This window comes from Hirundo rustica, chromosome 13 (assembly GCF_015227805.2).
Source record: "Hirundo rustica isolate bHirRus1 chromosome 13, bHirRus1.pri.v3, whole genome shotgun sequence".
Taxonomy (NCBI): domain Eukaryota; kingdom Metazoa; phylum Chordata; class Aves; order Passeriformes; family Hirundinidae; genus Hirundo; species Hirundo rustica.
This window is the reverse complement of record NC_053462.1, coordinates 4,585,131-4,609,545: the sequence shown is the minus strand read 5'-3', so window position 1 is coordinate 4,609,545 and position 24,415 is coordinate 4,585,131. Positions and strand designations below refer to the sequence as shown.

Genomic DNA, 24,415 nt, shown 5'->3' with positions numbered 1-24,415 from the left:
GTGAAAATGCAATGAGTGTGCAAGGCTCACAATTTTTATACTACAAACAAAGCAAAAGATACGGGATTGTGTTTAATTTTCTATAGAAAATAACAGTGTACCTCATTTAAGTCAGGAAGCAGCAGATAATGTCAAGATCAAAACCCCTTCCTTTAAAGAAAAGGAAGAAAATTCCTTTACACTTATTGTCATTATTAACCCACTCTTTAAAAAGGTTCTCAGTAGAAAACCTCTCCGTTTTGGAAATTCACAACATGATTAGAACTTACGAAATCGTTCCATTTGCCTATGCCTAAAGAGAGCAATTATTAAAATTGGTGAAGTATTTCAGAGAAGAGAGCAGGAAAAAATACTGGAAGATGAAACTGAATTTTTGACACGAAGGCTTAGAGTCAGGGAATGTAAATGTTTGGAAAGAGCAGAGTTCGTATGTAGGGAGGGAGATTGCAGTTCCCGGTGTTGTTGTTTGGCTGCGGGAGCAGCTTGGCGCTTGCTCCGAGCTCCCTCTCGCGAGCGGCCGCTGCCAGCGCACCCAGAGCGGCCCCGCAGCGCCCGGGGAGCCGCGGCTCCACAGGGAGCTGGCTCTCAGCCCCAAACAACTTGCAAATAGAAACGTCTGCTGCCAAACGCGTCACCCAAATGCGGCTCTTTATCTAGAAGGGACAGGATAGAAACACAAAGACACTCCGGACACCCCACCCCGAGCCAAAACCCCAACTCTGCTGCTCTACGTGGCGCTTCTGAAGAGATCATCTGTCCTCACTGCTCTGGGGAAAAGCTACACTTGAGGAACAAGATCTAAAAACAGTCAAGACAGTGTTCAGAGAGCAAACGTTACCTATTCGAGGAGTGGAATTATAGGCAACACTTTCATATTAATTAAAAAGGTGTTTTAACAGCAAGGAGTCAAAGCTTCCATCTTGCAAGAAGCTTTTTGTTTTACCAGGATGTAAAGGTTGGCTTCAGTTTTGCCTGAACTACATTTGAATTTATTTAAACCATTCTACATCTGATTCTCATTTGTAAAATATCTTGTATGACTCCTCATCTATGCACACCAGTAGTAAACTGGTCGTTTATAAGATGCATAGATGCTGTGCAAATGAAAGCAGGAATTGCAGAAATAAGGAACATGGCTTAGTACAAACATGACAACTATTCTTTAGTGGTCTGTTCTCACTCTGAATTGGACTGTTTAGACCCTGACTTATAAAAAAATCCTCTGAAATATGAGTGAGGGAATTCTGAAAAGAACAGTAAAGTCTCCCTTATGCACAGGAAAAGGAACCATCTCTCCATGTTAGAAATATTACTACTTTCTTAGTAGGTTATACTGGCCCAAAGGTACAGTTCTTGAGCTCTATATTCTAATATCTGTGTTAAACCGTAGGTCTGGTAAGAAACATGTCCAATTAAATCCTATTGCTGCTATGTGCTGTGCAGTTTGGGGTAATTAAAGAAACAGTGCCAATGAAGTGTAAAATTCCTGGTTCCTGCCTGTGCTATTGGAATGGGAACACCAAAGAGCAAACACAAGAAACTGAATCAAGATCTGACCTAAAAAAAAATTTCTTCACAGATTCTTGTGACAACAAAAATTAGGAATAGAAAATATTAAGGGTTGAGGTTTTTCCCTTTTTTTTTTTTTACTTCTGAAAGTGAATAGGTCTTACATAATGGTCTGAAGTACATTATCAACAACTGAAGTTTTGTTTTTAATTATATATTTAATCTGTTATGTGGAGGATTTACTAATAAAATGCTGCAACACTGTCAAACATCATTCTTCAAGGCATTCCTATGCTTCAGAGTCTCTGGGACCTGATTTTTGCAATACACCATTGACAAGGACCCATCTTGCTTATTAACAAGGCTGCAACCAAACAACAGGATCAACTCAGAGCTAGGAAATTTATTCCTCCCTGAAACATCAATAACCTGGTAATTTAAGAAAAAAAAAAAAAAATCAACAACGCCAACAAATTTTCTAGATCTAATGGGAGATTAATTTAGTTCCTAGTCTAAAATCAGTAAAAATGGTCCTGGCCTTTGAAATCCTGCTGGTTTATTTAACATGGTTCTGCTCCTGAAGAAAGACAGCCTGCAATTCTGAACATCCTGTGGCAAGTGAGGCAGAGCATGCCAGCCATCAAATGCAAGTTGTTCATTCCACTGACTGGAGAAATGCTTGCAGTTCGATTTCTTTTATAGAGCCACATTTGAGCAAGCAACATTTATAGAGATGACTTACCTAATTAGATTCAAAGAGTGATTTGCTACCTCAGCAATAGTTTTTAAATGTACAAATCTAGACAGAGAGGCATTTTATAAACAGGTGTGAATGACACTGCTCCATCAGGCATTAAATTGGAGTGGCTCCTGAAAAATTGTATCATTTGTGCATTTAAGTTACCAACGTTTTACCAACAGCAGTGTTTTCACTCCAAATATTTTTTGTGGTCTACAGCAAATGATATCTAAGCAAAATCTCTCACCTTCTAATGATGGCATGATACAGTCTCCTGCGCGCTTCTCACAGCTCCGAGATCAAAATCACCTCTGAGGTGTACCCGAGCCTTTTAAGCAGGGCTATAAACCAGATAATGACAGAGGGAAAACACCTGATACTTACAGGCAGTTTTGCATTTCCAAAGGAGCAACAGCTGCGAAGAGAAAGACATTTTACCTCCTGACAACTCTGTGATACTTGTACTGAGTTGTGGCGGGGAAGTGATCACCACCCCTGGAGAGCACCTGGATGGCTGCTCCCCTCAGCCTTCACCTGTGAGGGCAACGCGCCGCACTCTCGGCTGGGGGGAAAGCTTTGCTCTTCAGACCTTTGCCCTAACACTCGGGTGTGACATTCATGCTGTAGTAGGAGAAAGTGTCTCAGTAAGACAAGAGCAGCGCATCCTCCCGGCTCTCGACTGTGGCACGTGTGGATGGTTGGCGGTGCCCTCAGCCCGCCCGTCCCCTCCATCGGGCCCGCTCACGGTGCCCTCAGCCCGCCCGTCCCCTCCATCAGGCCCGCCCGCAATGCCCTCAGCCCGCCCTGCCCTCAGCCCGCCCGTCCCCTCCATCGGGCCCGCCCTGCCCCTCAGCCTGCCGGTCCCCTCCATCGGGCCCGCCCTGCCCCTCAGCCTGCCGGTCCCCTCCATCGGGCCCGTCCACGGTACCCTCAGCTCTCCCGGCCCCTCCATCGGGCCCGTCCGCGATGCCCTCAGCCCGCCCTGCCCCTCAGCACTCCTGGCCCCTCCATCGGGCCCGCCCGCGATGCCCTCAGCTCGCCCTGCCCCTCAGCCCTCCTGGCCCCTCCATCGGGCCCGCCCGCGGTGCCCTCAGCCCTCCTGGCCCCTCCACTGGGCCCGCCCGCGGTGCCCTCAGCCCGCCCGGCCCCGGCCCCGCCGCGGGAGGAAGGCGGGAACTCGCCCCTCACAGAAACAGCACCTACCTCGCTCCCCTCCGAGCGGCCCGGGCCCGACGCACATGGGCCCGTGCAGCTGTGCTGCAGAAGACACTCCTGTAACATTCAAGCTGCTCTCAGTGTTCTCAAACTATTCCCCCCTGCACAGAGGCACACAGTGTTTAAACGTTGAGGAGGGATTCAAGTGTTGGCCCCTCACAGGCAGGAGAGACGGCTGTGGCTCAGGTTTCAGTGGTACTTAATTAGGGGAAAAATGACCACAGAACAGTCAGGGTTGGAAGGCTTCTCTGGAAATCATCCAGTCCAGCCCCCTGCCCAGGCAGGGTCACCTGGAGCAGGTGACACAGGAACATGTCCAGGTGGGTTTGGAATGTCTCCAGAGAGAGACTCCATGACCACCCCGGACAGCTCTCTCTGTGCTCTGCCAGCCTCAACGTGAAGTTCTTCATGCTGAGGTGAAACTTCTGTTTTAGTTTACGGCCATTGGTCCTCAACCTGCTGCTGGACACCACTGAAAAGAGTCTGGCACCATCAACTGGCACCCACTTTGGATACATTTATAAGCGTTAATTACATCCCCTCTCAGTCTTCTCTTCTCCAGATGTAACAGGCCCAGCCCCCCCAGTGTCTCCTCATCAAAGAGATGCTCATTCCCTTAATTGTCTTTGTGCCCTCCACTGGACCCACTCCAGGAGCTCCACATTTCTCTGTATCGGGGAGCCCAGAACCAGACACAGCACATCAGATGTGGCCTTGGCAGGGCCAAGCAGAGGAGCACGATCATCTCTCTCGACCAGTGAAGAGAATGGTTTTGGATCTGCTGACAAAGCAAATCATTAAACAGATGAAGGGCTTGAGGGAAGAAGATAAGTTTTCAGCCACAAATAGTAAACCCTAGGAGGATAAAAACAACACAGAAAATAGACAGCAAAAGCTAAATACACATCAGCTGTTCAGACAATTTTCAAATTAAGGTCTGAAAGACACATTCTTAAAGTAAAACATAATTTTTTATTGTTTTATTAGAAACATCGCACAGAGAGGCAGAGCCTTTCACAAGCACGTGTGAGCCCATTTCTCCCTGGAGGGTTAGCTTCTCTGGCTATACACTGTTAGGACCTTTGGCGGAGCCAAGCAGAGCTGCTGAGAGGGGCACGCACGGCGCAGGGGAGCAAACTGCAGCAGGGCTCTGGCAGAGAAAGGGCAAGCCAAGGTTAGCTAGGAAATTCACGTTTTCTAGGATTACAGTAAAATGAAGAACCAAAAATGCATGTCTGGACTTGGGTTTCTTCCATCACAGTTTTCAGTCCTCTCCACCACACAGATTCAGCAGTGCCCTCTGGTAATCCCCTTTTGTGTCTTGCTGTAAAGCAAGGGAAGAAAAATACAAAATACATATTAGGAAACAATCAAAAAATGTGAAAACATATGAATTATATTCTAAACCTGTGGGACAGTCTGTGATTCACGTTGAAGTCTTCTCAGCCTGGAGGTGACTGTCTTGCCTGAGCTTTACTTATGTGGAAGCTGAAATTATTTAATCCTTCTTGCAATACAGATGCAAGGCCAAAAAGGGAGAAATTTGGGTATGAAAAAGAGTAACACAACAAAGGAAAGCTGAAGGATTTGATTCTGCTCCATCTCAGTGATCACTGCAAAAATCATACACCAAGGTCACTATTAAAAAAAATTGCTAATAATCTACAGGTGACACCTCTAGGAAAAGATTCTGTGTTAAGATTTTGTCTCAGTTTCATCTACACAAGGAATAATGTAGCATATGCTGTTGTGAGGGTGAAGATTAACTTTGGAACAGATGCACAAGCTCTTTACCTTTGCCCCAAGGCAGACAAAACTTGGCACCTGTAGCTCCTGTCTAATCACAGAAATGGACAAAAGTCACTCTAGCTAAAGAGTCTTGTCCTTGAGCACTGAAGTGAAAGGGAGTAGCAATTTAGATGCTCTATTTTCATTCAGCAGTCACAGAACAATTATCTTTTCTTTTGATCTGAGGATAGGGACAGGTGAACAGAATTTTCCTTCAGAGCACATCAGCTGATTGCACAAAGCCTGCATGGAACTGTACCAGCTGGAGGCTGTGAAGATAAAGGTGGGTTTTTCCATAGTACATAGATAAAACAATACTCTCACTGCAGCCCCTAAGACACCTCCCATGAATTCTAGTGGTACCACAAATCCAGTGAAGACTGCTGCAAAGGCCCATGATATAAAACCAAAGATGAAAAACTTGCCTGGATGAAATAATAGAGAGATTTGCCATATTTCCTCTTGAATTCACTCTTGATTTTCAGCATGTCAACCTCACAGCGGGATACCATAATCCTGATCAGGACCTTGTCCCGGGTTCCCTTGCCCTACAAGCAGACACAAATTTAGAGCTGCAACAGCTGAAATGCATAACAAGCCACCATCAGTTAATGGCAGGACAGCAAACAGGGAACTAAGATGAGCCATAAAAGATACAATGAAGTAAATCTTCCAATGAAGGCCATTTGTCATATGATCCAAGACTTTGAGCATGAATGTACATTTCTCATCAGCAGTGTTTAACCATCTTGCAGGCATAAATTTAGCTTAGACTGTAAAGCAGCACTTTTGGTTCACCAGGTCTTCCTGGAATTGCCTAATGCCTGTCACCAGGTGTTTCCCTTTCATCCTTTTTCTTCATAAAATGTTTTGAGGCAAATTCAATATCTTATTTTGGTATTCAATAAACAACTTTTTCTGCTATCGGCCCTTGGTTACATCCAAAAGATGTGTCTAACTTTGCTAATTATAATCAACTGATCTAATAATGACCTTTATTATGAATCCCTTTCCTACATTTCCCTATTCCAGATGAATCTGAATAGATAATTCAGGCTTATAACGGTTAAAGAATACTTTTGAACAATATTAGGTAATTGTTAATTTATCCACATGCCAGCCATATTTCATAGGACTAGAAGTGCCTAAAAATGACAACAACAAAAAAACCCAAGAAAAATAGAAAGAAAAAACAGTCGTTCTTACCTTCATGGAATCATACAGTCTGTCTGCAAAATACAGCTGCTTGTTCTGAATGCACTGGACTGAAGAGAGAGAGAGAGAAGAATAGTTAAATATCCCGCCCATACACAGGACACAGAATATTGCAGCCATTTTTAAAGATATGATAAGCAGTCAAAATAAGCTTTTCAGCAAAAGTTCCTCCAAAAAGGGGACACAGAGAAAATACTTTTACCTGACTTGCTACTTAGAAGTCGTTCAGTTTAGCTTGTGACTGAACGACAGATGCTCACGTTCTTAGGAACTGTTTCCTTCCATGAAAATTGCATAATTTCAGAATTGTATAATTTGAGAATGCTAGCCCTCCTCAACAGCTCCCAATTCATGGTTCCACTTCTAGAAGCAATCTCTCCTCTGGAAACACTCCTTGTATACAAATTCATGAGAAGCCTCCTTTTCAAGGCTGAGCTCTGTTTAGACTGCATTTGCATTACACAGCTCTCAGCCTGAAATGGATTTTCCCCTTAAAGAACTCTCTCTTCAACACAGTGACAATCCTTGTTCACCTTCACCTAATGGCACAGTACCAGCCTTACACCCTGCCTCCCTATTTCAGAGAATTCAGCATCAAATCAGCTCCTCAGTTAGCCCCTACCACCCCTCACTGCCTGCATGTCTTCTCCTCTCACACACACGCTGTTTCCTCTCCAGCCAGTGTCGGTACTGAACAATTTCAACCTTTTTCTTTGGGGGAAACAAACATTAAGTCTCTCTATCAAATAGAAGTGGAACAAACAGCAGATCACAATACACATGTGTTTTCATTTTAACTGCAAAACAAAGTTGGTATTTTGCAGAAGGCAAAAATAAGCTGCTTCTCAATATCTGCAATATCCTAAAATACAACACCAGCACATCCAACTAATTTCCCATCTAGCAGGGTGAATCTAGGCCCTACCTTTATCTTGATACTTGCAAGAGTCCTGAAAAGATCCTATATAAAGAGAGTCTTTACTTCAGGGGAACTTACCAAGATTAAGAAAGGCATTCTCCAAATCCCCCTTAACCTCCTTCTTGATGCTCTCCAACATATCATATGGGCTGTAGCTCTTGTACCTGTCAAACACTAGCACAGAAAAGAAAGTAGGTGAAATCAAAACCAGACCAAGAACTGGCAGAAATAACCAGCCAAAACAAGAACACAGACACAGGGAATGCAGAGACAAATGATTAATCAATATCTACGCAAATCCTTCTGAGAATCTCATCTTAAATGCAAGCATAAGTTTGTCAGCTAAAGATCCCCTGCCATGGCCTTTGTGTTTTCCTTGAACAACTCCATAATATGGGAAAATACCATCTTAATCTTGCACTGGTATTTTTTTAAACAACAGTGATTTAAGCTCTGAGAAGTCTTCAAATGGCTTTTCCCATGTGCTGCTTTAGAGCAGTATCAGAGCTGCTTTTGAGACTTCACTGGCAGATTTAAGCCCATGATATAGCTAAGCTACCTTGGCACAGAGGTAGAAGCCAGACTTCTCAAGGTCTCCTGCATCCAAGCTTTCTAGGTTTGCAACATCTTTGTTTTCAGGTGACATATAATTGAACATTGTTACTCCTGTGTAAAAAAGCACTGTATACACTTGAAATGTGAAATCAACACATCCAGAGAAATAACTAGATTAAAAAAAAATTAACACCTTGGGCATGAATTAAGGTTTATGAGATCTCCTATTGGTTTTTTGGAGTGGTTTTCACAATCATTTCAATCATATCTAGGACAAAATTGTTACTATTATAGCTTTCTCTTACAGGAAAAAAACCCCTGTCTCTTGAATAGTACCTTTCTGCAGGTGGGGAACACTTCTTTCAGTCATAATGTTGATCCACTTGGGGACATCAGTTCCCTTTCTCTTCACACCAGCATCATAGAGATCCTGGGGTTAGAAAGAAAAATAAAATCACCAAAAAGTCTGGAGTTGCACAAGAAGCCATTGCAGAAGTGTACAATTTCCTTACTGGAAAAATAAGCACACTGGAACTGTGTCTGTGGGAGAAACGCACAAGGACATGTGGTTGAGCAGGTCACCAGGACAACATTTAAGAATCTAAATCTGACACTAAGACTAATTACTCTATATTCACCTCTGGCTATGGCTTTACTCTGTATTTAGCTCTGTTTACCTCAGCAGAACTGCTCTTGACAGATACAGATGTAGCAAACAAGCATTAACAGCCACTAAGTTCACTGCAATGGATGCATTTCCTTTTGCTAAAGGCTCTCTCTCCTCACTTGTCTAAAAGAAATAGCAGAGAGCTTCTGTATAGTGGGTAAGTAGTCTGTGAAAATCGATAGCCTGAAGGCATCGGGAACCCAAGTGGCAGATTCACTGACACCACACAAACATTACTGTGCTGGACAATCTGAGATACACACACCTACTTCACAAATGCTCTCCACTTCCACAGTATTTTTATGTTCAATATCCCCCACAGCCTGACCAACTGGAGATATTTCATGGTCATCAGCAGCACTTACCCTGGCATCTTGGTCAATCAGCTCATAGTCAATCACTGAGGTATCTTCACACCTTTTGCCCTTCAAACAAGATAGGTTTTTAGAAAGGTTTAGAAAGGTTTAGAAACCTTTAGAAAGGTTTCAAAGAAAGCAAGCAGTTTGCTGTGCACATATTCCATTCTTTTATTAACCTGAATTTACTAAATGAGTAACTGCATACTCCACCCCCATTATGAAGCTAATGCTGTGAATGCTGCATTTCTGTTAAAACACTTTGCCCTTCAACATTTGAACATTTTTTTCCCCCTAAGTGAAAATACAGGGAAATTTAAGAGTGTATCAGAAACCCAATTGTTTCACTGGCAGCCACCACTCAGGTACATTAGAAAAAGTGGAAAACTGTGAACAGCCTTACCTTGGCCAGGGCAACCATTAGCTTGCGGAAATCACCAGATGTGTCTGATATGATGTCCTTTTCCAGTTCTGTCTTGTACACTAGGAAACAAAGAGTTCTTTTCAGGCAAAGGGTGTCGTACAAATACTCCTTTGCAAGGAAAAGGGCCGCTAATTACTGTGTTTTATGCACATAAACAAACAGTTACAGCCTAAGTCAGGTGTGGAGGACAATGAAATCGAGCCCATGCTTGCCTACATCAAACCCAGCATTGCTACCAGCTAGTCATGAGTTCCATGCAATCAGTCTCTCATGGAAAACTTATTAAAAATTTCATTTAGACACAACCTGTATTAGTAGCAAATAGCCTTCGATCTGTTTGCTACCATGCAACAAGACAAAACTATATAAACCACACAAATATGCAGACCACCAGTACAAAATAGCAGAGAACCAAAGCAGATCTGAGTGAGCTTTCTAATAATGAAATTCACACTGAGAAGGATTTATCCAAGTAATTTAGTGTAAAAGACATAGTACATGGAAACTTGCAAAGTAAACTCACTTTCCCTGTAGACTCTGTTGATTTCACTGAGCTCCTGGTTTGTTCGGGAGCAGATGATTTCAATGAGTGTGTCTTCATCAGTTCCCAGCCCCTGCAACACGCACGGGACTCAGTTAGGAGCTAGCAATGAACAGGAACGCTTAAATGGTTTAAAAACATTTTGCACTTTAAAAACATTTTACTCTCCCCCACTCTTTTTTGCCAGCTGCTCCTGAGGAAAAACAGATGGAATATTTCTAGTGGCTTAGAGATCCTGTAGGTGCTCTCCCTGGGCAATGTGCACCTGCTGTGAGTGTCTAACAGTGGCCTCCTCACCAGCATAACAGGAAAAGGTCACCTTATCATGGCCTGGGTGATTTTTTTTCTGTCCACTGGGAGCACGGGAAGAAAAGCCAGTCTTAGGATGCTGTTTGTTAAACCCATCTGTAAGAGAATGTCACTTTGCACATGGGCATTATTTCCACAGGATTTCCAGAGAAGTAACATCCTGGGAAAGTGTCTCATGCTGCAGACTTGAACGTGTGGAAAATAGAGACAATTACGTTGCAAAGTACCCTTTGGGTAAAATGGCTCCCTTGAAGGGGCAAGAAAGTGGGACAAACCAGAAAAAAAAAATAAAAATAAAGAGGAGTAAACCCAAGTAATTTTATTAAAATGGCTTAAAGCTAAGAGAGAACTAGGAGAGCTTTTCACACAATGGCTCTAATAAGTATCTGGGGAAAAAATGGAAGACTAGCTATATATAATTCTCTAAATATTTTTGAAATATTTCAAGGATGTGTAACAGAAAAATAATTAACTCTTCAGTGATAACTTCACTTTTCTCAGCCCTGATGCCAAAGTCATCGCTTGTGTAGGCTCTATGTACCAAGCTAAACTTAAGCTCAGGCAAATTCAGAGCATTGAGAGGTGCTTTGCTAATTCAGACCAGGTGCTTGGGAGCTAGGAAGATAGATTATTCATTTGGGACTACTCTGAGGCAATTGCTTGGTCTTTAATTCCAAACTACAAACCGGACTGAGTCACAATAAATTATGGATAGGCTGTACTCAGACCAGGAGAGGGCAGCATCTGATTACTCAAACAGGGCATTTGGCCCACAGTTGAAGAGTTACCATCTCCATAGTGAGTTGGTTTTTAGGGTTTGGGGATTTAACTTTGGGGTGGGTTTTTTTTTGGGGGGGGGGAGGGCTGTGGCAGCAGTGTGTGTGTTTATGTGGTGAAGGGGGTGGTTTTGTTTTCTTACTTGTTTATTAACTCCTTTTTAATCCTGGAGAAGTTAATTATTTGATTTTATTTGAATTTTATCTACACATTCTAAATTTCAGATATAACTTAGTACATGTCTTTAATTCCTAAAAAAAAATTAACTTGAACAAAAACATCCAAAATGTAAGCGATGATTAGATGACTATAACTACAATTTCCCACACCTTGGTTTGCTTAAAAAGGTGATTGTACATGAGCACCTCTCAAGTCTTGTTCCAGTGGCCTGCAGAGCAGGTATTTCTTTCTGCATCTGCTTTTGATATCCCCTCTTCCTTGTCTTTGACACAGGGGCAGGTCTGGTACAGGATGTTCTTTCCAGATCAGTGATATGACCCAGTAACTGAAAACTGCTGTTTAAGCCTATAAATGCCAGCAGAGGATCTGATGGCTTGTGCTAACAGCTGATCTCTTAAAGGTTTCTCACATTATGAACCTGTGCACTGTTTGTAAGAGCAGTCAGCAAAGCCATGAAGAGCAGCCTGCCTGTTACTCCTGAGCTGGCAAGAATGACTTTTTCCTTAAAGTGAGGATTTAATTAAGAGTTTAAAAACCACAGAGTTCTATGGCTTCTCTCATTTTGGATGCCTTGCAGCTGGATATTTAAACTGTAGCACTAAAAAAAAATAATCAGTTTGAAAACTATGGCCCTAGAAATGAAGTCCATATTCTTTCTCGAGACAGCGACGTCAGATTAACAATGTTAAATTTTAAGGTTATTTACCTTCATGGAAGCTTTCAGTTCAGAGGCATCATATTGTGCTGGTGTCTTCAGCAAGCCCAAGATCACTGCCTCCAAATGACCTGAGAGAGCAGACTTGAGCGCTGCAGAAAGTTCCTGCAAATAGATGGGACGATGGAAGAAGAGAAATTAAAACTCATTTCTGATCTCCTGAGAATTTAACCTGCAGGGCTTTAAGTCTCCAAGCCTGCAGCAGTGTTTCTTACACAACTGACAGGAAAAGAGAAACATAAAGAGCTTTTTGGCCGTGAAAGCCTATGAAAAATTAGGGCAAAGGAATTTTTTTCTAATCCTCTGAAAATAAGAAGAAATGCACTAGTGCCTGACAAAGTGCTGGGAAGCATGGTGCAGACACATCTGAACAGCTTCACTCCAGTCCTGAAGCACTGATGCTTTATTGGAGCTACTAAGCACAGATGGATCTGAGTTTGACTCCCGTGGTCAGTGTTTCTCCATCATCCTCCCACAGTTTTCTCAGCAGCACTGCATTATTTGTGGTTTTCCTCTTAGCCCAGCCCTTTACTAGCTAAGACATTGGAAAATTGACTGCACACTTATTCCACACTAAGGCCCAGTTCCTGACCAGCTATCTGAGGAGATAAAAAATCATCCCTGAGCGCTGAAAAATTATGCCTGTCTTTAAGGAAACTATCAGAAGATTGTAGCCTAAATCCCTATTGTTAATTTCCAGTCAGCCCTAGAAAAAGAAACAGTTAGGGATGTTCCCTGTAGAGGATGCAAATCTGCACCACAAAAGTCAGAGCCCATGTCCTCTTACAGGTTTCAGATGCAACTTGAATTATGCTAGTTATCAGCTTCCTTGCAGAGTATGCTACAAAGCTGAAATCCCTGGGATCAAGTCTGGAGTTCACACAGATCCATGTAGTCCCTAAGATGAAGTCAAATCTGGAGCATTCAGAAGGGAATTGCTGCATTTCAGTTGCTGGTTTCTCACTAAAAATCACTGAGCTGGAGAGGCAGGGGAAAAGGGGCTAGAGAAAGTGACCTCAGCTGAATTGCAGAGAAGTTTGTGCCAGAGAGATAATGAGCCAAGGCATTGAGTTAATTTCCAGAGTCACCCACTTAATCCAGGGCACTAATTGATGCTAATTGTGCACTTACTGCATGGATCGACCAAGGGAAGGAATGGGGGTTTGGGGCATCTGCCTGCTTTAGCCATTTCAGTACAACCACTGCACTTGGGATACAATGCCCCAGCCTTTATGTGGGTGAATTCTTCAGAACTGCCACAGGAAAGATAGCACACATCTCTGTAATAAATTTTAAGGAACAAGTTGCCCAGAGAAGTGGCTGACTTATGCCTGGAAATGTTTAAAAGGCCAGGCAGGATGGGGCTTGGAGCAACCTGATCTAGTGCAACGTGCCCATCTTGAGCACCTAAGTTCCCTTCCAACCTAAACCAAGAGTTTCCATCAGACACTGCTCATCCCAAAGGAATTAAAAGAGAGGCAGACTATGTGACATTTAAAAATGATGATCTGTCGATAGATCCTGCAACACACAAAGCAAGCAGCCTAATAGAGCACAACACACTGCCAACAAAATCTGCACAACTGCTGGCAAAGAAAACCATCAGACACTGTCCCTAGAAGATATACCTACGTGTCTTTTCATATCCCACTTCCTCCTCTCTTGCCTCCTCACATGTTTATCTCTCTGAGTGGTTTCTACTGCACACTTCCATTGTTTATACGACTGTTTTATTCTTTGGCACTTGTTAAACGTCTGATAAATTCAGTTTGTTCTTGGGTCGCAGCAAGGGAAAAAAGTGAGAGAGAAACATGAAAAAAGTTGCAGATTTTCTTGACTGTGCAGTTTTGTGGTCATGCAGAGCATTTAACAAAGCTTTAAGTGACACATTTCATGACTGAGGTCCATTCATGTGCAGATTGTCCCAGTGACCCCAGGGCAGGATGTGCAGACGTGTGCACACATGCACAACCTGGCCGTGCCTCTGCATATGCCTCTATCATTCATGCAGAAAAGCTGGTGAACTCCCAAAATTAAACTCTACATTTACATCTGGTTTCAGCTGAGTATTCTGGGATGCTACTGGAGGACTACCATTTGGGGTCTGGCAAACCTGGAAGAGATACATTCATCATAATCTGAACTCTATATCTATATCTAAAAGTTTCCTCCTTTTCACTGGCATGAAACTTCAAATATGAATACGGTTCTCAAAACTTCAAAAGAGAAGAGCTCTTGCCTCCCAGACAGCAAGACTCATTTTGCAGAATTCTGCACACATCTTGCAGATTTCTTTCCATCAATAGATCAGTACCTAAGGTATTTCTGCCAGGATAATTTTTAATGACAGCTCAGCTCATTACATCACTATTCCACAGCTGCAGTGCTCGTAGCACAACAGACTGCAGTCCTTTCTCAGCTAAACTAGCTGTGAGAAGCAGAACAATTCTCTTATGCCGAGTTGTCTTAACAAAATAAACAAAAATCCAACACCCCCCCAAAAATATAAACCAACCAAAAGATAAAAACACAATCCCGTAAAGCATCTCTCTTCTTTTTTCCTTCAAATGGAGGCACTTCATGTCAGAGACTTCCCAGCACTTTTAGCACATTTCACCAGGGAATCCTGTGGATCCCACTGTGATTTCTGAAGGTGCTAGGAAACCACCATCTCCAACAGATTGCAGTCCCAATCGTGCATGTTCAACATATTTCAAAGTTCTACCAGTCCTAAACTGTGACAGCATGGACAAAGTAGACGCATCTTGAATTTCAGTGAAAAGACAAACCCTGAAAAATCTAATTGTCCGCAAGAAAAATATTCAATAATTACTATTTCTTCATATTTTAGTACCTTTTTGGTTCTCCTCTGATAGGCAAAAGCAATGTCCTGCCTCTGTTCATTGCTGCGGTTTGTCAGGATGTTGATGATGGTGACCTCATCCACACCTACAAAGACACAGGACAGAGAATTAGAGAAGCTTTCTTGTCTCACTGTTCCTGCACCAGGATGTTCCCCAACACTCCAAGCACAGCACAGGTGCTGTCTGGAGCAGAGCTCAGCAGCTCTCACTAGTCAGTGTTTGTCCTGTCCTGGCTGTGGGGTAAAAGCCACCAGTTAGAGCCCAGATTCCCGATGGGATGCAGATCCTTGCACACACCTCAAACAAAATTTAGTTTTTTACCAGCTTTGCTGCTCTGTCTTGTGCATCACTTGTGTGTCTGTGCACTACTTTTCAAGCATCCAGGATTCTGCAAAGAGTTGTTCAAGAACACAAATTTTAAAACTTGTACTTACTAAAGCCTGTCCTGTCATTTTTAGTGGAGTCTTTTAAATTAAGACTTCTTAATAAAGCAGTTACGTTTTCTATTTAAGCCATCACTCCAAACATGGAAATGGGAAAATAAACCAGTATATTTGTATCAATATGTTTCAGAGGCTCAAAAGGCAGAAGGGATTTTTGACACTGGAAGAATTAAGTATGTGCTCCTTCATTTTGAAATCATTGGAAGATCCATGCTGAGCTGTAACTGGCACACCTAGAGGATGTGGGTGCTCAGACTCCCGATTTACCTTTTAAGTAAGTGAACTACATATCGGCAAAGGCTTAGTTTTAAGGGAATCCTTCTAAATCCATGCCCTTCAGTGCAACTGCCAGCTTTTGAAGCAAACAGGTGGCTCTATAACCTAGAGGTCAGAACAAGCCCAGAGCCTCACCTCAGTTCTCTCTGTTTCATAGAGGTATTATGAATAGCTTCTTTCACACTTGCACACACATCAGTGTAAAAGAGCATTTCTTGATAAAAACCCCCAAAAAGTAAGGACTGGATCAGCAGCTACTAGCAGGACTCAGATCCCTGCCAGAATTCAGCTACATTTCTTTTCCTTGTTACCCAAAGTAACCTGAAACAAAGAACTGCAACAGATATTATAAAAATGAATCATATAAAGTAGGAATCTTATGAAAAAACTTTTAGCCCCTAGCTGCAGGGTCTAAAATTATAAGTCAAGTCCAAAAATTCTCTCTCCTTCTTCACCACATTTTTCATGATGAAATACATTTGGTAGCCTTGGGTCCTTAGCTTGTGCTGAGGCAGACCTACACCAGTGCTCCTATTCACACAAGCCTGGCCTGCAAATGACACCACAAGGCCCTGGAAATCATCATGTGTCTGAGTTACAAACTCTGAGCTGCAAACAGGCTGACTGCACATTTCAGCCATAATCTACTCCCGCACATTTTAAAGTGTTCCCACATTATAAAGGAAAACAAATTCTCCCTGTCCAGAAACGGCCACACACAGACATTGAGCCTTTCAGCTGTTGCAGGCCCACAGCACAAGCCAACGCCTTAAGCTTTTTAATAAATTCTGAATTTAAACCATTCTTGGCATGCAAAAAAGCAAATGACATTTTCAAGTCGTACCAGATCTGTTGCAGATTAGAAGCCCCCAAATGAATGGACTTGACCAAGTTTCTTATCCATATGCTGTGGAAATATGAAGTTAGCTCATTGCTCTGGCATTCAGTGGAAAGTAAGTGCCTGTACTTCATTCACACTTGGGAATCGTGCTGCACGCACAGGATGCTGACTCACAGCTGCTGAGGTGGGGCACAGCAGGACAGCAGCTCAAACACTTTCCTTTGCTCTTTGCTAAAGTCTCTGAAAGTTTCAAGGCAGTGAAACAGCATTTATTTCCAAATTTATTCTGTCTAGGCAGATTTCATCCCTGCGTTCCTGTTAGTGGGGAATGGAAAGAAAAATTCTGCTTAATGACAGCTTTTCTTGTGAAAGAGGGAATGTGTGGGCATTGGTAAGATCACAGTGCTGGAGCTCAATCAGCAAAAATGAGGAAATGAACATGAATGGGGTCAAAGGGAAAAATTTAGATAAAGCAAGACCATAATTTCAGCCCTGCTATTTTGCTTAGCAACAGTTCACCAAACCCAAACCATGTTGCAATGAGTTATTTCTTTAGTGACAGCTTTAATATTTGGAATATGTGACTGATGCAGTTTGGTGGATTTCAGGCACTACCCTCTCCCACCAGCAAGCCAGCAGATATCCTCTAAAAACTTTTACTTCATAATCTTAAAAACTCTGTCAAAGGTATGTGCATGTTGGATATACTACATAAACAGAAGAGCTTTCTGTAAGATTGAATTGACTCATTCACATGTCATCATTGTTTTACCAGTTTCTGGATATAATGAATTTATTACACACCTGTGTTCTAAGCCCTTTCCTGCAACAATCCTGTGCCTGAATTCTGGCAGCCATGGAATAAAACAGTATCCCAAGAGACCTCAACAGAAGGCTGCAAGTAACAAATATTCACAACTTAGTCTGACAAAATTACTTAACAAGTACTTGAGACACACAAAGTGTCAAGGCTAGGAAATAACTCTGAAACAGAAGAGACACTTTAGCAGTTGTCTTTGCTACGAGAAAAAAAAAGGAAAGGAAATCTAACATAATCTGTTAGTGCCCTTCTAGAGTTTCTTCTGTTCAGGTTCATGTACATCAGCTAATCTATACACAGAGCACAGCAGAGCATTATACAGAAATTAAACAGCTTCTTGTCCTGCGCAGCAAAAAGCCAACATTTACAAAGGACATGCCAAAGCACTAAATGAATTTGCTGCAGAAACACTAAAGAGCATAAACCTGAAACATAGCCATGGCATTTATACCAAAAGGGATGAGCCAGAACTGTAACAAGTTATTTGCATTATGCAACCTCTAGGTTGAACAATTGCTAACTACAAGGTTTTATATGACATGAAGTCATTTTTGCACTTTTCCCTTCCTAGGCTGGTGGATATATATAAACCCCCTGCATTTAATTCAGCTCCACCCAAAGCCCTGAAAAGGGCTGCACAATGTACAGTATAGTTTTGCAGGTAGATCTAAGTCCAAATAAACACATCACGGTGTTTTCCAGAGGTCTCCACAGATGAACAGATGGCTTATCAACCTCTGAGGAATTAATCTGAAGAGTGTGAATGAATGTTGAAATATTTAGATATTACATAGAGTAGAACAGTCACACACTCTGGACTAGATCTTTTCCCCAAACCAAATATATAGCTGTTGTTTAGGCAGTGAAATAAGTTTTAGCCATTTTACACAAGAATTGCTAAAATGGAAATTCCTGACTCTGATCCTGGGAGTTTCCATTCCTGAGACACAGCTGGATAATAATTTATATGCTAACTCCCAAACTGGCCTGCCCTGATGGCAAACACCAGGCTTCAGACACTGTTTATATAAGGTACACTGTTTATATAAGAGATAAGACTCCACAAGATATCATTTCCATGGCACTGCTAGAATTTCCAATATGTTGGAAAGACTGCTTTGGTGGGTGTGAAATACAGGCCCATTAAAGCATGTACAGACCTTGATTTTCAACACAAAGCAATCCCAAGGGTTCAGATACCAGGAGACTTTCATCCTGCAAAGAGTAAAGCCCCCCAAATGATTCTTACATGCCTGGGTTTTGGTGTTTTTTTAATTTTCAATCACAAACCAGCTTGCATATATATTTATAATTTACCTCTCTCACTGTTTTAAATTGAACAAGTCACAATCCTCTTCATCATTTGGAGATAACTTACATAGCTTGTTTCTACTTCCCACATACAATGCAAACTAATTGCCAGAGAAGTGGTGATACTTCCTAGGTAAATGGTAGCTGCTGTGGATGTAGACAGTTTGTTCATTATGGGTGTTGTATTTTCAGTTCAAAAACTACTTAGATATTTCCCAGAATTATTTTAAAACTTATTCTTGCAGGTAGCTCTTTACATCACTGTTCATAAAGACCAGTTCTTGTCTGGATGAATTGGAATTTTCATTTGAGGAAAAATCCTACATATATTTTAGAGAGCTCATATTTTATCAAATCTCCTGAATCAGCAGATGAAAATATCCTGTTCTAAAGCATTCAAAGTGCAAGGAAACAGTACCTGGAAGAAGGAACATAATACTCTGGTTCTTAATTTTCCACAAGGATACTTCTTTGTGGGATTCTTTAGGGTGGAAGATCCGGTATCAAAACCATAAAGAGAATTTCCCTTTAAAGCCACCTTCCCAAAATCAGTTCTGGGTAACAAACCAAGAAGCAGAGAGAAGCTCAATCCGACAAACATGCAGGTCCATGATTAAGTTCCCTATCATTCACTCACAGAGTTGAAAATCATCTCTCTATTGAAATATTTCCATGTACCTTAACTGCACTGCTCATCTTTGCTGGAAGAAAGTGGAAAGACAACGTGAGCCTGACTTTCCTGACTGGAAAAGCTTTTGTGCTGCCTAGGATATTGCAATTTCCTTTTGCAATAATTAGCAGCTTGAGAGTTCAAACGTGTAGGTTTGTTCCTATCCTGAGAGTCTGATGGTGTATATTTGACATGTCTAGATTTGCCCTGTAATCAGAGCTGCAAAAAATTATAAAGTCTAGACAAAACTGAACACATATATAAAGCATCTGCTGCCAAACCTGATATCTATATATAACTCTCTCATCAGAGAATTAAAAAAAAAAAAAAAAAAAACCAAACCAACAACCCCAAACAAACAAAAAAAAAGCCACCCCAAACGATAAATGATGAAAATCAGAACTGAACCCACTTTGATAAGGAATTTCTCTAGTTAAATTAAGCAATCTTGTGAAAGAAAGTCTTGTGCTTGTTACGGAGGGGATGTATTTTACATTTTATAGCAAGTCAAACACATGCTTTGCTGGCACTGATGGAAGACTTGGCATTTCTTTCTGATGAGAAATTGTTTGGCTTTTCAATTTCTCCCTGACATGAAGGCAAAAGACTTGCCTGTCCCAGCTACCCCCAGCTGTTGCTCCTCTGGCCTGGGGCAAGTGTGCAAAGCGTGGCACCCGCTGTCCCAGGGCAAGGACAGGACCACAGCCCCAGGAATACCACCAAGGCATTCCTTCAGAGCTGTAGCTCACACTCCCTGCTCTCCTGATGGTTTCAATATACCAGAGGGAAGCCTGTCTAAGAACCCAGCTCAGAGAAGTTCTCACATTGCTCTGCCCCTGAAACACTGCAAACTCACTTCAGAAGCTAGTTTTAAGGACTTTCCTTCTTTGACCCCAAATTAATACAAGATGAATGAGTATTTAGTCCAAAACCTAGGAGAAAAATGTTCAAACCACCCCTATGCAGAGCTGAAAGGAAGAAGAAATATCCAATCCCACAATTCAGCAGAAATCCATGATTCAGAGCCCACTCCCAAAGCAGCTGACACTTCATTCTCAAGTGGCAGAAAAGAAGAAGAATTTGAAGTACTGAGGAGTCAAGAGAGAAAAAGTGGAGACTTTAAGTGATAATCTCAACAACTCATGGCTACAAACTCAAAAGCACATTCAAAGCATGCTCTTACAGAGTTCAAAGTCTGACTTGGTCAAGATTTCAGCACTGCAGTCTGAGGAATCCAACACCTCCTAAAGTAGATCCCCTTGAGTGGGGATATCAGAGCGCTGGTGTTGAGACAGTCTCACGCTGTTTTTTGCAAGCCAGCCCTCTCCCTTGCAGTGGAATGAAGCCCCAGCCCCCGTGCTCACCCTTGGTCTTGATGGCTGTTTCCAGGGCAGCAGCGTCCCGGTCAGCATCAAAGTTTGAGTAGGCCTTCACCGTGGCATAGGCGCTTGGAGGGAGAGAATGCTGCGAGGAACAGAACAAAAAAGCTTCAGAGTTAAATTGTGCAATTGCTGCAATTAATAAAACACACGTTTCTTGTTACCTGGTATTTAGCCCAACGTTTAATTGCAAGAACTACCATCAGGTATATGTGAAAATGGAATTCTACTAAGGAGCCACTGAACTCTCTTTTCCTCACGTGTATTGCCCAGAAATCCACTCACAGCTGTGCTTATTGTAACACAGAATATGTAACATAAATAGATATTATATTTATTGCAGCAAAACCCCAACACCTTCCAAGTTTACTCACTAAACTTGAATATTCTAAAATCTGGAGTTTTCTGACTAGATCTGAAGGAAAATGACAAAATGAAGCTAATTCCAAAAAAGTTGAAGTCTACAGTGTTTCAGATTTGAAGTCAATATTTTACTTTTGATTACAGGCTACAAAAAATAAAAAAGTGCACAAAACTTTTTCTGAATTTATCATTGTTAATCTTCAATTTCCTATTTCATGAACTTTAAAGATAACACAAATAAAATCTATTTAAGGCCACAGTTCTAGAAAGCAGAAGTTACGCACAATTTTTTGAAACTCTTGGCTTGGCTTCCAGATCCTTGCTTCAAGCAGTATGAGGCTTGCAAAACCAAATGACATTTCAAATTACATCTGCTAAAAGTAAGAGGACTTGCAGGTAAGCTCACTTGGTAAACAGATGCAACACTTTCCAAGTTACCAGATTTTATCAGCTGTTAATTAAGGTCCTCTCCTGGGGATTATAGCTGCAAACAGAGGGTGACCAGAAAGGAGATTCAACTCTTTTCAGCTGTTTCAGTGTAAGCTAACAGCTTGTTACCACCTCCCGGGGAAGGTTAAATTAAACTACAGATTTTCTTACAAGTAGCTGGGTAATATTCACAAATCCCCTTCTGCTGAGTTCAATTTAGAAACAAACCTCTGGCAGAGAGGTAGAGCTACCAGCACCTGAAACTGCCACAGCCATTTCCTAAGTGAATGAACAACTAAGCTTTCTTGGAAAAGAACCCAAGAAACTTTTGTTTCCATCTCTAACTCCAAAAGGAGGCTGGGTTCATGAACAGAACTAAGCTGTCCTAATATCCCTGGAAAACATTTTTTACATGCAAATTTTTACATGCAAATTTTTAAGAGGACAGCTTTTAACTAAAAAATTCCATGGTTTCTGACTAATTTTGACTCTGTCCCTGCAGAGGTCATGTTGTGCTGTACAGATTCCTCTGGCAGCTGCCCCTGTCCCTTCTGGAGACAGTCTGTTTTATGATGGGAAGTTGAAAAGTACCAATAAACTGAATCATTTTCTTTTGTCTCTTACCATCAGTTCAGTCCAGCAAAGTGGCCCCAGTTTGGCTCAGAGCCACACCACAAAATGCAGCCTTTGCTTTCAGCAGATCAAGCTGGCAATTGAAACAGTAAATGGAGACGTGCAATGCAGCCTCAGAGAAATCCCTCTGCCTGAAAGATTCCCAAGCCAGGCATCCACCATCCTGGGGCACTGCTCATTACCCAGCACTCTGGATAACCTGAAGCAAGTCACCAGGTGACCTTAGCAGAGCTGGGTACCTCTCCTTCCACCCAGCTCTAAGTTACTCAGAGTTCTGAGTAATTTGGATGGAGTAGTTTACTGTAAAGATGATGGCATTCACTATCAAAATACACAGCATATTTGCAATTTGGTGGCCATTTTTCGTCCCTCCCTCCCTCCACCCAAGGCATGGACCAAGTTAGACTGAGTTTCCCTGGCACCTGACAGGTCTTACCAGGGTGACTGCCTATGAAAAGCAGCCATCTAAATTCCATTTATTCAATTACTCTGGTACACTACTGTACCACGGTACTTGTACTGTATGCTTTCAGATAAGACAGCTTTCAAACTGACTTTTAACTTAGTTCAGTACAAAATTCTTTACAATGGGGCAGTAAAAGTCCAGATAATGTGCAACTGGGCCAAACTAAAGCAGAGAAATTGGTTTTCTCACTATACATTCAGTGCTTCCAATGCCCTCCAACTGCTTTACTTCCTCTGAGCTTGACAAATTTTATCCTATTGGGAAACATGAGGGAAAAGCAAATATCACTAAGAGCTGGAGAGGCTTAATTTAACCTAAAAGCATCAGGACCTTTTCACAATCTCTTACACCTGAGTATTCTGAGAATCTTTCTGTACCCTTGTGGAGAGATCCAGAAACTGGGAGCACAGATCAGCCTCAGCCCAGCTCCATCCTCTCCTGAAAGGAAGGAAGGCTGAGGCAATCAGGTCTTTACCTTCACTCAAATCAGCTGCTGTACCGCTGATGCAGAGCACAGGACAGCACTCGGGTCAGCCACAGCCATTCTATACCCTCAAGGTTAAAAACTTCTCTAAGACAAAAACTGCTGGCCCAACTACTGTGTTTAACATCAGTTGATTTGCTAAATCATTGCTTAGAGGAGCTGGTCTAATGCTGCAGAGCCACACAGGCCAGCTCCTCAGTAATTGTCTTCCAACTTACAGCACAAACCAGCTGCCTGAGCCTTCTTACACTGCAGCAGGGTTTCTGATGGAAATGCTGCCATGGAACAGTACTCAAATCTGACTTTTGCAACTTCTTGCAAGCAACAAGGAAGAAACATTTCTGCCCTTGAGAACAGATTGCTTAATAATTATTCCAAAAGTCATTCTCCATTGAAACACATAGCCATGAAAACTGAAGACTCGACTGCTTTTGCACTACAAAACCAGTTTTACTACTTACCTACAGTGCACTGACCAGTTCTTTGCACCAGCTCTTCCACAAACATAGTCTGATATAATTCATTTTGCAACAACTAACAAAAATTGGCAGAACATTTGCTTGTACGAAGCTCAGATCCCGAGCTACCAGTTGTAAGATTTGTATGTGTTTCAAGTTCATTAGGAATGTGATGAAATAATGCACAGAGAGGATTCTCTTCCTCTTCACAGACAATCACAGAACCATAAATTCATGGCATGATATGCTGATACCACACTGGTAATCTACCATCTAACTGCAGCTTAAGAAATCAAACAAAGATTGTGGCTTTCTGGTATTTCAGTAAAATTAAGTGCAGATGTGGCAAAAAATACGCAATCAAAACTAAAACAGAAAATGAGAAAATAAGTTTGAGAAAGTAAATTTTTCAAGAGCTAGTTGATGGTGGTAACCATTACAGGAATTAGATCCCCAATATTTTTGTTCTCATATTGTTCTCCATTTCTAACTAGAAAAAAAAATTCAGAGGGTATCAGCAAAACTGAACACATTTCCATCTTCTGTTCTCATCCTTAACTCACTGGTTCCTTTGGAAGGAAGAGGGACACAGATGCAAGGCAGGCACTGTTGGCCCTGTGATCTCTTTGATAAGGCCCAGCAGGAGGATGCTGCTCCTGCTGCTGGCCAGTTAGAAGAACTCTCATTAAATCACATAACTGTCCTCTGGTTTATAGCTGGTTTGTGGATGAAAACTGATTAGGTTTTTAGCCAATAAAAGTTTAAGAGATGTGTGGAATCTTGTAAACTGTACAGCTCAGTACAATTGTTGGTGCAGAGTCCTGTAAAAGGAACAAGATGAGACACTCAAGTAAAACAAACTTTTCTTGTTTAGATAATAATACTTACATCTCCTTCAAGGGTGAGCTTGCTTAAAATTTCATGAACAGTGGACATCTTGAAAGAATGCTGGAGGACGAGAGAAAAAAAGACAAAGTAGATTTAAATATATTTACAGTTCCATCAGTGTATTACACTAGCCCTGAAGCACTGCAGCACTTCAAGTGACACAGTCCAAAGGATCTGCTAA

At 41.9% G+C, this 24,415-nt stretch overlaps 1 protein-coding gene and 1 long non-coding RNA gene across 4 annotated transcripts in view; both read right to left on the bottom strand.

Moving 5' to 3' along the window:
* Nucleotides 1-2,575, bottom strand: part of LOC120758980 (uncharacterized) — a 133,518-nt gene extending 130,943 nt beyond the window's left edge. For all 3 annotated transcript variants that reach the window (XR_009208309.1, XR_005703083.1, XR_005703082.2), the window contains exon 1: nt 2,496-2,575. This is a non-coding gene — a long non-coding RNA (uncharacterized LOC120758980). The remainder of the gene's footprint in view (nt 1-2,495) is intronic.
* A 1,837-nt stretch (nt 2,576-4,412) lies between these two features.
* On the bottom strand, nt 4,413-24,294 carry ANXA2 (annexin A2). The gene is made up of 12 exons (XM_040077286.2): nt 24,235-24,294; nt 20,499-20,598; nt 14,764-14,858; nt 11,901-12,014; nt 9,911-10,001; nt 9,367-9,446; nt 8,973-9,032; nt 8,277-8,370; nt 7,464-7,559; nt 6,458-6,516; nt 5,677-5,799; nt 4,413-4,787 (listed from the first exon to the last, which is right to left on the bottom strand). The coding sequence occupies exons 1-12, from the start codon at nt 24,280-24,282 to the stop codon at nt 4,728-4,730; spliced, it is 1,020 nt and encodes a 339-aa protein (XP_039933220.1). The 5' UTR covers nt 24,283-24,294; the 3' UTR covers nt 4,413-4,727.
* Between the last annotated feature and the right edge of the window lie 121 nt (nt 24,295-24,415).

Coding starts and splice junctions, on each gene's coding strand:
- ANXA2 (XM_040077286.2), bottom strand. CDS start 24,282: ATGTCCACTGTTCATGAAATTTTAAGCAAGCTCACCCTTGAAGGAGAT. Junction 12,015..14,763: donor ATCAGAGGAGAACCAAAAAG/GTACTAAAATAT, acceptor ATCTATTTGCAG/GAACTTTCTGCAGCGCTCAA. Junction 7,560..8,276: donor TGTTCCCCACCTGCAGAAAG/GTACTATTCAAG, acceptor TTTCTGTGCTAG/TGTTTGACAGGTACAAGAGC.